The following is a 14,157-nucleotide window of genomic DNA, read 5'->3' on the forward strand; positions in this document are numbered from 1 at the left end:
ACATGCACCAACAGCCTCAGACAAGCAGCCTTCCATCTATTTTAAGCAAATTCCTTGACAATTCCCATCTATTCCTCTTGCCTTCAGTAGGATAACTGCAGCTACACACCACAGTTACTTATCACTTCCTAATCATAGTCCTAAATCCTATTCCAAATCCTAGTACTAAGGACTAAAATCAAAGAGGAAGACAACTGATCAAGAAAAAAGAAAATTCATTGGAGTTTTCACTGCTGGACAAATGCATGTCAGACAACAAACATACAACTCAAACCTCTCCTAAAACATGAATTTTTGCTCTCCCAAATGTTTCAGTGTCCATTACACCAAATTCACACACACGTTCAGGGACTACCACTATAAGGCCGAAGTATCTTGCAGATCCTAAGAAATTTGTTTACAACATGAAGATCCTGCATAAGGTTGCAGGATCAGAGAATCATATTCAAAGTACCCATACAGCAACAGACATGCACCTTCAGGCACTTACTTGCACAGTATGTACAATACTGTTAGTAGTCTATCTAAAATTTGTTCTATCATAGTATAAAACTTATAGAAATCAGGCAATAATCTTTGACTTAGCCTTAAAGTGAACCAGTGCAAGAAAATCATGATTGCCTGTGTTCAAGAATTAATTGCTATATATACCTTAGCACACATCTTTAAGAGGCTGAAATAAGAAATACATGCTTTACATTGAGGGTCATCTTCTACCCTATGAAATTTTTTTCTAAAGCAGCTGTGGTTGTTACTACTCCTCAGCCACAAAAGATCTGTGGGACAGAAAAGGACCTGCAGAATACTCTGTTTAATCACAGCCTTATGTAACGAGTATGTTGCAGTCAAGTGCCCAGGAAACAATAGAGTTCACACAAAATATTCAGAAGCAAATTTCTTTACTAAAAATATACCAAAATTATAAAAAATATTATATATTTATATATATATATATATATATTTTATATATTTATATAAAATTATATAAAAATATACCAAATTTAAAAAGACAGCTATATACAAACTTTTTATGATTACTGTAACACATCAATATATTTAAGTTTACCCCAGAACATGCCAAAATGAAACCATAAATCTATTCAAAGTTTGACATCCATGTGAATTATCACCATCTCTAGCCATCTAACCATTAGGGTATTATTATGATATGATAATTTTGATCCCTAACTAATTATCTCACTCCCAGTTACACTCCATAGATGTGACAGAGCAGGCCAAGTCCAAAACCATCCAAGTATGAAATCTCTCAGCACCTTTCTTGACAGAGCTGTTTGACAAGTGTCCTAAAGGCCCTGTGACAAAGAGTGTACACCAGGGCAAGGACTTGGGCAGGAGTAAACTCACTGTGAATCATATTCAGAAAAGTCAACAGATCAGCCAGGCAAAGATGTGTTGTTTTCACACAGAAAGCCAGCAAGTTATCTTGACACTATTCCTATTTACTTTCAGAAATTCACTGATGAGAATTTTCACCTAAGTTAGAATAATATAGGCTTTTTTAAAAAGCCATTTCATAGTAAATGCCACATCATAATTTAAACTGAGAATACTTACTTTATTTCTGCTATACTGTACTAAAACAATTATGGAAAAAATATAAATGAAAAGACTATTTTTAAACATCAATCAAACAGGGGAGCTTAACAGAACAGTGAGCATCATACTGCAAGTCAGAACAGTAACTACAAAACAGCATTACATTTAGTCATAAGTATTTAATGCTGTTACCCTTAACTTGATCATTTGTATGTCAAATTTCACTCTTCCAAGACTCTGTACTGTGTAAAGATCTGTTTCCAGGATACATGGAATTGGGGAGTACATAACATCTGTTGCTTTGTATTTTCTGAGCTTTGCAAAGCATGCTCACCTATATTCACTTGAGACCATGGACTGACAGCAGAGATATATTGTCACAGTTCAAATAAAGTAACAACTAAAGCAAGCAGAGTGTATTGAAAAGTAGTCAAGTAGCCTAAATAGGCCAAAGTCAGGAAAACCATAGTTCTGCATTAAATTGTCACAGAAATGATCATTGATTTAAAATTGCAACACACAGGCAAGAGACTGATACTTACTAGATTAGAGAACTTTGAGGTAAACCAAGTTACTTTTTTTTTTCCAGAAATGTAATATATTCCTACATATATTTAATATATTCCTACATCTACAACTAAACAAGAAGGGAGGGGAGGGAAGACATTGCACCAGATCTTAACTTTAAGAAGCAGAATTTTCTTTCATCAAATCCCTTACAGAAAGGCTACCATAAATCAAGGCTCACATGAAAATTCAGGCCCATGTTTTTGTTTGTTTTTTTATTTTAAGAAACACTTATCTGCCTCTGTTTCCACTAATAAAACATAAAACAGCAGCTTCCACACTACCAATAAGGAAAACTAATTGTACCTTGTAACACAAAGCCAATGGTGGAAGTGGAAAAGAATTTTTAAATCTTATACAAGTTCCCTTGGAATCATATAAATAATTTGTGATCCACTCTGGTTTCAAGCATTGTGGCTTACAATCATTCTACAAGCTATGGCTTACACCTCCAAAATAAAACCTCCAAAATAAATATGACTTGAAGAATTTTCTTGGTTTTGCAACTTAAGGGCTTACTTATTTATTTATTGCATCAATCTCGATGTTGCCAAGATCTATGTTGCCATTCACAGATATACATAAATCCAGGCTTTGTTTTTATTCTCTTTAATCTCTAACATTCATTCAATATCTGGCATTACAGTACACTCTGTTGAAATACTTAAAAATATTCAGCAGGATGACAAACATAAGTAACACACACAGGAATTATTTTCACCAAATATCCATCCATCAAAGCACAAACTGAGGGTGCTCTTTAAAAAAGAAGCAAACTAGGAAAATCTGGGGAAGGAGTAAAATCAGAAGCACCCTCTCGATCTCTACAATGGTATTTTTACAGCATTTTTATGCTCACTCTGAGCATAATTAAGATACAAATTCAGCTAAAGGCTTCAAACATAATGCACTTACCTCTGAGCACCAAACTCATTCCTAAAAGATATGCTCAGCTAATACCACCTACACCATAAACAAGTCACTCCTAATAACTGTCTCTAAATAATGGGGACTGGGCTGTGGTGTGAAACAAGTACTATTAAGTCTTCTCCAAAGAACAGCTACCAATATTGGTAATTCCAGTTATGACAAAACTTCCATGGTTTTGGGACATTTCTTGTTGCTTTGCTGGACTTAGGTTGCTGTTTGGTTTTTTTTAATGACTCCTTAAGGAAACACAATAGGAGAGCAGGTACCTTCAGTCCTTAAGGGAAGGAAAATGTTCTCATTCAGTAGACTATTTTTAATCTGAATACTTTGATAGTCACAAAATACACATTGATAAAAAAATTTAGATTCAACTAAGGAATAGTTTAAATAAATATTTTAAATTAGTTAACTTTTTTTTTTGAGCACCATTGTCACTGAAAAGCATGAAGTCAGTTACTCTTATCTTCAAAAGCACCTTTGGGATTAATACAGTTTGGGTCAAAGAGGTGTAACTGGATAAAAACACTTAACTAAGCCAAAGAAGTACCAGAAGCATAATCATTCTTCAAAATATTTAACCTCTCACACAGTTAAATACACATTTAACTTTTAAAACCACAAACAGTATTGTGTGAAAGTAACTACTACATACAAGCACACATCCTATGATCACAAATTGGAACACAGGAGGTTCAATCAAAACACAAGGAAGAACTTCTTCACTTTAAGATTAACAGAGCCCTAGAATGGGCTGCCCAGAGAAGCAGTGGAGTTTCTATCCCAGGACACTTTCAAAACCCTCCTGGATGGCACCTGCTCCAACCTACTCCACGTGAACCTGCTCTGCCAGGGGGCTTGGACTAGATCATCTCCAGAGGTCCCTGCCACATCCTAACAAGCTGTGATTCTGTGATATGTTGGACACAAAATAATCAGCTGTTTTTCCAAATTACAAAAAATCAACACACCATTTTTTTCCTAGAGAGAGCCACAGCAAACCAATTTGACAGTAAAATGTAAAATTTGAGAAAAAGGATTTTTTTATGCTCAGCCAGGGCACAGAAGCAGGTAGTATTGATGTCTCAGCTCTTCATTAGAACAGCATAAAATCCAGTTACCCAAATAACATCTACGTGTGGAACAGACTACAAAGTGTATTGGTGTATTACCCAAGAGGATGAGTTTCCAGCATACTAAGAACCCATTTTTGGTTGCATTTACAGGGTTCATGACTTCCCTGCCACTTTCCAGGCCTCATGCACAACTGAATTTCTGTTTGGTTTGCAATTTCACTTACTCAGCTGCACTTGAAGATAAGATCCTAAACTGGTAACACTGTCCAAAGCATATTACTTGCACTTCACCTAAAGTGGGAAGAGTTCCTGACATGCAAGAGGGGAGTTCCAAAGATTCAACCCTAGTGAAACAGTTTCAGAAATACCATTCTTCTACTTAGTCTGCAGGCACAAGTATTCATAAGACCACATAGAAAGCCGAAAGTTCTAATCATTATTGATTTAGCAGTTAAAAAAAGAAAATTATCACTAAATGGTATTTTTAAAGGTTAATTTATTAACTTCACAGTTGCACTCAACTTGGTAGTATGTCAGAGACTGGTGAAACCAAATTAACTCAAAAGATTGACAAATAATGTCTATGAGACAGGAATCAATTTAGGCAAGGATCTTAGTATAATGCAATTCTATAGCAGTCCTAGCAGTAAATGACAAAAAGGTCACATTTTGAAAGGAAACAGCAGATACCACCACAAAACTAGCAGATGTTCCTGAAGGATCATCTGTACAAAAACATAAGCATATGTGAGAGAAATACAATACTATCACAAAATCAGTTGGTGTCTAACATAATAGCAGTTCCTTATGGCACTATGGCAATATGTGTATCACATACTCAACACATTATGGGGTTTTGTCTGCACATACTGTTACAACATGTCATAAAAACCAGGACCACTGATTTCCTTGAAAGGAAAACATTAGTTCCATGACCCACTAATGTTAGGGTACACAAAGACTATTCAGTTCTGCAGGTTCTCTTTTTCAGATTCTCAGACATTTCAGTTTTTTCATAAATTGTCTAAGGATAAAAAGGTTTCAGAGTACTGCAGGTACTGAAATGAAAACCTCCTTCTAGAGGTAGTGCATGACATAGTTGGATATACCTAAATAAAATAGCAAACAAAAAGGGATTCCTTCTTTCCAATAGCTGTTTGTTGGGTTTTACAGAATTGCAACAACATCTATTATTTACATGCTGCTTTTGTAATATACAGAGTTAACATATAAGATTCCTCCAATGAAAGGAAAATTGTTTATCTAAGTTTTGTTTATTTTGACTCCAACAAGAGCAGATGACAGACTTTTCTGTTTTATTTTTGTTTCTGTTTTGGAACTGTAAAATAAAGATAGACATGCCTTAATCCAAGTAAGGCTCTTGCCAAGATACAAAATAAGAAAATGTAAAAGAACATCATGTTCTGAAGTCTAGCCCATTTATTACCATGAACAGTAACAACTATGAAAGAAAGCTAATGTGGATTTATCCGATTAGGTCCCATGATCCCCACACAAGGTGTTACAGAACCTCATCCTATAGATAGGAGAAGGGAAATAACAGCTGCAGGCAAATAAGGTAGGCAGGAGTCTTAGACTCTGAGTGGTCAATCTAATTCAACAGATTTTGTGTTTGTTTCCTGTAGATATTACGAAACATTTAAAAAAATGAAACATTTAAAAACATAAAAAAAAAGAAGAAAAAAAGATTTTCTAAATGTAAGGGATTGCCTGAACAAACCACACTTTTTTTTTTTTTAACAGTATCTTAGAGTATGAAAGAGGAGTGAAAAACAGTGATTTTTCTCTTAAGAGAAAAGAGGCTTAGGAAAAGGACAACTCAGAAACTGAGATCCAAGATTTATGCCCAGATAAGAGATTTGACTGTATACTATTTCTATTCATTTAAAAAGAGCATTAATTTGCACTGAGAAAAGTACTCAGCCCTATTGCATTATCAAAGGACATAAAAATAGCACTAGCATGGACGAAGATTGTTCAGCATACCAACTTTTTTCTAATACATATTTTTGTATTATTTATTTTTATTTATTTAATATATATCTAATTTAAATCTATATTTATTCTTTACAAGCAAGACCATTGATATACTCTTACACAGAGAGCACAGCTGAAAGATTTGGCAATTATTCTATGAATCGGAAAACTATGGAAATTTGATGCATTTTTTAATGAACCTGCATCCTAACTTCCTATACATCACCACCTCATTATGTCTCCTCTGACTTCCCTGGGATTCTCCCCTTTCCTGGATCATGCATACATCACAGGCTATAGCACCACTCTGCCTCTCTGCCCAGCAACAGCTCCAGTTTCCCCTCTGTTCACTAATACCTCTCTCCATAGCACCCACAAATCCTTCCCACACCCATATGTCACTTCACCAAAACCCTCATCATCCCTTAATATACCAGCTCAGCCCCACCCTGGTATTCTTGATAGCTCCTTGATTCCAACCTATCTTTCTCCACTTGGCCAGCTCAGCAGCCAAAAAACCAGCACCAGCTACATCTGGTGTGCCAACTGCCTGATGATGCAGAGGATGCCAAGAACCCGGCCTCCAGGCAGGCAGAGGAGATGAATAAAGCAGACTATTGCCTCATCTATAATTGTACACAGGAAGCCATAATTATTACATAGGTTCAACAGGAGAAATGAAGAAAACCACCCCAAAAATACAAAAACAAACCCCATCACCTTTAGGCAAGTCTAAAACTTGCCATTTTATGGCCTACAAGAGCTTTAAGATAACACAAACCACAGTATCATCAATAAAAACAGTTTTGCATTAAGAAGAAAAGGCCATGAAGAAAAGCTACTGCTTTGTGTGACAGCAAAATAAATCTGGTTATTTCGAACTCATGTAAAACCAAATACACAAATACAATTTGCAAGACCTAGCATAGAAACTTTTTTTTTTAATAATTTAAATAGCTGATCTCTCTTTGGAGGCAGAGAATTAAAGTACATATAAAAGACCCTATCTGCTGACCAGGGTACACTTATCCCTCTCAACATAAGCAGAGAGGTGCACAGCGATGTAAAATACAAGAAAAACACCAGAAACCATAAACCAACATAAATTGTTCCACAAACATAAACCCATGAACTGATTTTGTGATAAAGGATAAAAGACACAGAACCAAGACATGCACAGAAGTCACCCAAGAGATGACTTTTTAAGAGAACTAACTTGTATAAGCCATTTCCTTAAGTATTTTTAATTTTTCACAAAAAAAGTTGTAAAGTGATAAATTTTTTTTTCAGTTTCACACAGCATTTATCTGAAAGATTAATTTTATGGACTTTCTTGAAAAAAAATTGTCTTGCAAGTTCAGACACTTTAGAATGGTCTAAAATGGTCCTTCCTTCAATTTACATCCTAAAGCCCTATTGTAATGTAATACGTGTACATCTTACTCTATGTCACACTTCATGTTCATTTTTTTTATATCTCTTACTGAAAAATAGTTTTCCTATTTGGACAATAGGGAAGCCACTTAGAGAAATTATGGTCTCTACATGTCAGAAGTAGAATCAAAAGCTCTGAATGTGACCAACATAAAACTTCGGTTTAGTAACTTCACATTTTGTAATAGCCAGTTTCCATTTCCTTTATTCCTGACTGACTGACAAACTGACAGATGTCTTACTTTAGAGATCCCAAACAGACTATTGGTATCTATTTCAGCCACATCTGTTCCTAAATAGCCTTGGCAGCAGGCCACTATACACTTGGAATTAATTTTAAGTCCTTTATTGCCAACTCTTTCACTGTTGCAATACATTAGTGATTTTTTTTCCTTACTGCTACACTTATATAGAATATTTATAAACCTATATTTTAGATTAACATCAACAAGAACTATAGTATACTATATACAAGAACAGTATACTTAAGTATACATTGACCTTTTTTACTTCATTATTAAAATATACATTCAGTAATACATTAACCTCTGAATTGCTCCAGAAATCAAACTTTCTAATTGGTCAATTAATTTAGAATATTACGTTCACTACTTACACTAAAAAAAAAAATCAAGTTTTATCCAAATTATTGCTATCCAAATACTTAGTCTAACCTACATGATGTCCCTTTGAGAGAACAATTTCATACACCCTTCAGTCATGTACACTACACACACAAGAAACTACATTTATAAAACGGTTTTCATTAGGATTAAAAGCCTCCAGGCTTCACATACCATTAACACACTGGTTCCAGTGTTGTTCCATTTCTTATCTGACAGAAATCTGCTGAAAAAATGCAGCACTGTAAATCAGGAAATGCTGTGACAATCTTTAAGAAGGGTTTTAAAGAAGTATCATTCATGAAGTGCTCATTCAACAGCAAAAATAGGAGCCATAACGGAAGAACAGCATCAGGAAGACAGAATTGACACTATTTGTACTGAAAATGTTCTAAAATACAACATTCTCACATCCACTGCTGCTGATCCCCTACATGTCATTAACTTTTAAGCTTTAGGCATAGCACACACACACAAATTTGCTCTAAGCATTTATTCTTAAATGTAAATCATTTTTTTTTCCCCATCATTCAGTCATTATCTTCTGGGAACTTCAAAAAACCACACAGAGTATTCAAATCTGTTCTTAAGACAGCTTTGTCTGCTATGATTTTGAAACAGGGGCTGGATTACTAATATGGAGACATAATTCTTGTTTTTCCTTAACTTCAGTGATTATATTTATAGACAGCCACCCAGAATGAAGACAGGAGAAAAAAAACAAAACAAAACAAAACAGTAACTACTGACTGCAAGCTCTACTTCTGATTGCAATGGCCACTATATTGTTAAAAGCAAGCAACCAGCTATGGGTCAGAGGGTTTCTGGCTCTGGTGAGAAAAGGCTCAGCTTAACTGCACACCCAGGCTGGAACTGCAGCTTGTCAGAAGGGGTAGGTAGCTGAGAAAAATGGGCAAGGCAGAAGCTGCAGAAATCAAAGGAAGACTGAAGAAGGAGGTCTGCCTAATAATCATGCTGCCAAAAGCTTGATAGAACCACTGCAATGGAGCAGAACTACACACACATGAGCATTACATCACCGAGCCCAGACAACTTCAGCAAAGCAGGAATAGTTTGGGGGAACTACTGGGAATGAGAGGGTAGGGAAAAGGGGACAAAGTGATTACCTGGTAATTCTCTGACTCAACAGACTGGTAGTCACTTTGTCCCCTTTTCCTTACAGGGTCTCTTCCTAAAATAAGAACTGCAAAGGTAAAACCATCCTGACTGATGTATCTGACGCGGAAGGAAAAGCAGACAAGGATTTCATTGGATTGTGAAGGCAAGAAGCCCCACTCAGTGAAATCCTCAGCTCCTACTCAGCCCATCTGCAGTGCCATGCAGAGCCACACTGGCCTGAAGGAAGGAGTCACAAGTATTCCTCTGAGTGTTGCTCAGGTAGGCTGTTGCCTTCCCATCAAAATAGAATCGTCTCAGAAACAACCTAATAGTTCTCCTTTCAGGACTATTTCAGTCTCAAAGAGAGCCTGGAACAGATACAGATGACACAGTGGTGGCATCTATGCAAAGAGAGAAACTGAAAATCCCTTTATCTTCAATGTCAGTGCTTGACATTTGAGAATTTGAAAATCCTGTATTAAAAACTCAGCCTATCACAGGCTTCATGAAAAACCCAGCATCTGGAATGCACCACTGCCTTTCCTGATGAAGCTAATAAAGAAGTAGGACATCAAGAGCTTCTAAGAAACCAAAATATTCAGCAGTTCAATGATATAAAACCAAATTGTCAGAGACAAAGAAGACTCAGCATATATTTCATGCATGTGAAGCAAAAGCCCAAATCCTGATGAAAGTCACACCAACTTGTCAGTGATCCTTTCCATGAGACTCCTCAAAACCTTCAATCTGACTGACTTTAAGAACTGTGTACTTTATTATCTCACAGAAACAGAGACAGAAAAGCTCTGAGTAATCTAAAAATGAGAAGATCATACAAAAAGTAGCAAGGTAGAGACATGAAGTTTTCCTAGGGGGAATAAATAAATAAATAAATAAAGAAAACCAAACTCCAACAAACTCCAGACTATATTCCCATACCTGAAAGCATGGGGCAATACATACTGAAATTCATTCTTTATATTTGTACCTCAAACTCCTTCACTGGTGACAATTAAAGACAATCATATACTCTAGTTCCTGTTATATGACAATTCAAGCTATATTAAAGTAATCAGAACATTAAGTGGCACTCAGAACACTGCACACATAACTAAATAATTAATAAACTACACTTCAGATCATATACACAGAGACATGTAAATAAGAGAAGAGGCTCCAGCATTGTGTAACAGCATTACTCTGTCACCCAGACTGGCTCCACGTACACACAGCCCTGCAGCCATCACCAGAAGTCAGCAGCCTCGCTGAAGAGCAGGTACTCAGCTCCAAGCACAACATTGCATTGGTGTGGTTACAGTGTTCAGAGGATAAGAGTCAATAGCTGTGCATGGCACCATATTAGCTTGATTTCAGTATCTCTGAATACAGTTACATAAAATGAAGCCCAGTAACTTCGGCTGTGAGCACCAGCAGCAATCTGAGGCTGCCATGCCACCCTCAAGCCTCTGCAGCAAACAGAGTACTTTGATGAGGAAGTGTTGTCATAACAGAAAAACTCGTACATGGAAGCAACTTTGTTTCTCTGTATGCCAAGTTTACAGCTTGGATGAAGTATTAGGAAGTATTATTCTAGTAATAATAAAATAAACTTGGTATTTTAGGCCTGGACAAACTAACCATGCCATACCTCACAGCAAGTGCTGTCTGGAAGCTCAGCATTCCCAAACCCAACTTTGATTTCTCTTTCACAAAAACATTGGGAGGTCAGCTCAGTAAACAAGCACTTTCAAGAGTATATGTGTATAGTTCTGGAAGTAAGTTTATATTTTGTCAGTTTCTAGGAGAAAAAAGACTTTTTGGGTAAGTTTAAGAAGCTACCTTTTCTTCTAAAAACTTTTGTGTATAATTTGTCTCACTTGATCAAATCCTTTATAACCTTACTTTCACATAGTGCATTTCTTTATTGGGAAAGCCCAGAGCAAGGACAACATACCACAGGAGCTTCATCACCAAACCCAGGCACATCTTATAAAACCATACCGACCTATCCATGCTCTGCCTTATGTACCAGTCAAAGCAAGTAAGATACAAAAAACTGATGCAGCAGAAACAAAATCAAATCCTCTTACTATTCTACCTAGAGTTAAGAAGCCATAAAACCACCATTTCTTACACTTCATCCTTTCCTATCATCCACCAAGCTCTTGCCAGGAAGACCTGGTTCAGATAGATGTTCATTGGATGAGAAACTTTTTTTTTTTTCTTTATAATCACGACCATAACCTCGAAGGGAAGAGCCACGTTTGACATCACTGACTTTCACTAGTTTACTGTCATTGCGCTGCCCAGAGAGGCCATTGCCCTGGCAGAACCCCGGAAGGGTCAGATGGCTCCGGTCGGCCCCGCCACTCGCTCCCGAAGGCGGCCCAGGCCCAGCCCCGCAAACACCGCATGCCCCGCCCCGTCCCACCTGTAGGGCTTTCGGGCAGGATGGGGCTCCAGCGGAGCCGCCGGGCGCTCAGCACCACGTCGCAGCTCCTCTTGCTGATCTCGAAGATGCCCCTGAGGAGCGCCTCCTCTCCCTCCCCGGCCAGCGGGGCAGCCGCCTCTAGCGGGGTCACCCTCCGACGCCGATCCTCGGGCGCCCCGCGATGCTGCCGTCGCTCGGGCCAGGCCTGGCCCCGCCGGGGGGACACGGGGCCCGCGGAGCCGGGCATGGCGGAGGCACCGCGCCCCGCAACACCGGCCCAGAGCGGCGTCCCGGCTGCTGCCAAGGCAGCGACCGCCCCGCCCCTTCCCGCGGGCGGAGCCGCAGCCGCCCTGGGGCGGCGGGAGGGCGGCAGTCCCGGGGCGGTAGCCCGGAGCCGTCCAGCTTTGCCCGGGAGCTTTGCCCGGAGCCCTCCGCAGGCGAGGGTCGGGCCTGCGGGCGCACCACGGGTATGGGTGGGAGAAGAGCGGATCGGACTGCCCGAGGCCGCTTTGAACTCCTCGGGGGAAACCTCCCTTTCACCTGAAGCCGGGCCAAGAGCAGACCGGAGCCACGGCACTGCCGCTGCTCCTGCCCGACGAGGCTCCCCCTGCCCCGGCCCTCCAGCCCTCCGTCAAGTGCGGTGTGGCGTAGGGTAACGGGGAGAGCAGTCAAAAGGCACTCTGGGTGCTTACGGTTTTGTCCTCCTAAGTTGCTCTTACTAGGAAGGAGAACAATGAAGGAATTCTCTATCTACAGGAGTTTATTTTCTTGGTCGGAGTCCTGTATGTCATCTGCTTTTCTGTTGTCACTGTGATATTATGGGGTTTTTTTAGCTTTGGAAAATTATGACCTTTTCAGTATGAAAGGGCTAAGTCTTTCACAGGTTGTGTTTACAACTTAGCCTTCAGATAAATACCATGTTGACATTCACACTTCAAAACAGAGTATTATCATAAGCCGAGGTGGAGGTATCAGAATCATAAGCACTCTTCCTAACAGCTGAGGAATACAGCGGCTCAGAATCTCATAAACTTGCAAAATATTGGATTCTGTCTCAAGTGGGCCAGTGCAGAAACTGTACCTAGAAGGCTGCCAAGTCATCTGCCACCCTCACAGCTTAATTGCAGAGGATGAAGATGCACTTCTTGGATCAAACTATAAATCTTACTGTTTGGAGGTCTGACAGCTTTACTTACAAGTGCTGAAACATTCACTGATGACAACAAAATTAAGGGTTCAGCACCACCTCCAATTTAAGAGATGCTCCTGAGCCTGTAAGGGCCTAGCTTGACATATAACAGCAAAGTTTTTTAACTTTGAGTTGTGTAATGTATAATAAACAATCATTTCATACAAATATGAAATAGCTGCTAATTATGTAGCTGAAAAGACAGTCTAAGACACATGTAAAAAGTCATTATGGTACAGCTTTCTGATACGTATTTCCATCTACTACCTTGCCAAGTCTAAAATTATAATATTCAGAGCATATTTTATCATTTATTATCAATTTATCTTTTTGGTACAACAGTATATGAACCAGTTCAACTTGTGTCTGTTGTTTGGTATTGGTGATCTTTAACATGTTTGCATTGATGTCATTCAAAAGGAAAGCTAAATCACAAAGTAGAAGATAAAGCACAACATGAAACTGAATGTAGTAGAATGAAGCTTGAGGCTGTGAGCCCTCTAAAATCCCCTGCAATCTTTTGCACTTGCTTTTGAAACCATTTATTTGCCTATCCCATATTATATATTGTGACTGGATAATTTCTCACAAGGTACAGGAAAGGATAAGCTGATAACTGCCTTAGAATCACAAAATAATACTCTTTTCAGTACCATCAGTAGACTATTTGAGTTCCTAAGAGACTTGTAATACCCTTTAAGTGATTTCATTAAAAATTCTAACACCCTTTTTTTGATGTTGCTTGAAAGGGTTACTGAATTAGTAAGTGTTAAAACACTGCAGTGTAGTAGATAAAAACATAAGAGAATTGTATATAGTAACAACAACAACAACAAAAAAAAATACCACAGGAGGAACATGTAATTCTGTCCACTCTTGGTTTGCTACTGGTCACAAATCCCCAGTCCCCCCAGTTGTTTAAGTCTGAGATAGAAACTTCTCCTTGGGAAAAGAAAGAAATATTCTAAGCAACACTGTTCTAACAATATATAGATAAATGTAGTGAAATGAGGCAACCAGGTGCCACTAATTGCCAGGTAGTGGGCATGAGCTTGTGTTAAACCCACCTGTGCCTAATTAGGGTGAGCCCCCACTGCGCATGAGCAGGACCAGGGGGCCAATAAAAGGTGAGGCCTAAGACACAGGTGGAGCTCAGTCCTGGGCAAGCCAGCAGGGAGGTCAGTTACTCTTGGAGCAGCAGCACTGATCTGGGCTAGTCAACTCTGAGGCCCATAG

The 14,157-nt window shown here is 38.7% G+C and overlaps 1 protein-coding gene across 1 annotated transcript in view; it reads right to left on the reverse strand.

Moving 5' to 3' along the window:
* The window catches only part of CERKL (ceramide kinase like), a 49,562-nt gene extending 37,507 nt beyond the window's left edge, over positions 1–12,055 (reverse strand). The window contains exon 1 of the mRNA XM_030454448.1: positions 11,733–12,055. Coding sequence (XP_030310308.1) covers positions 11,733–11,979 — 247 coding nt within the window. The 5' untranslated portion in view covers positions 11,980–12,055. The remainder of the gene's footprint in view (positions 1–11,732) is intronic.
* Between the last annotated feature and the right edge of the window lie 2,102 nt (positions 12,056–14,157).

Source organism: Calypte anna, chromosome 7, assembly GCF_003957555.1.
Source record: "Calypte anna isolate BGI_N300 chromosome 7, bCalAnn1_v1.p, whole genome shotgun sequence".
NCBI lineage: Eukaryota > Metazoa > Chordata > Aves > Apodiformes > Trochilidae > Calypte > Calypte anna.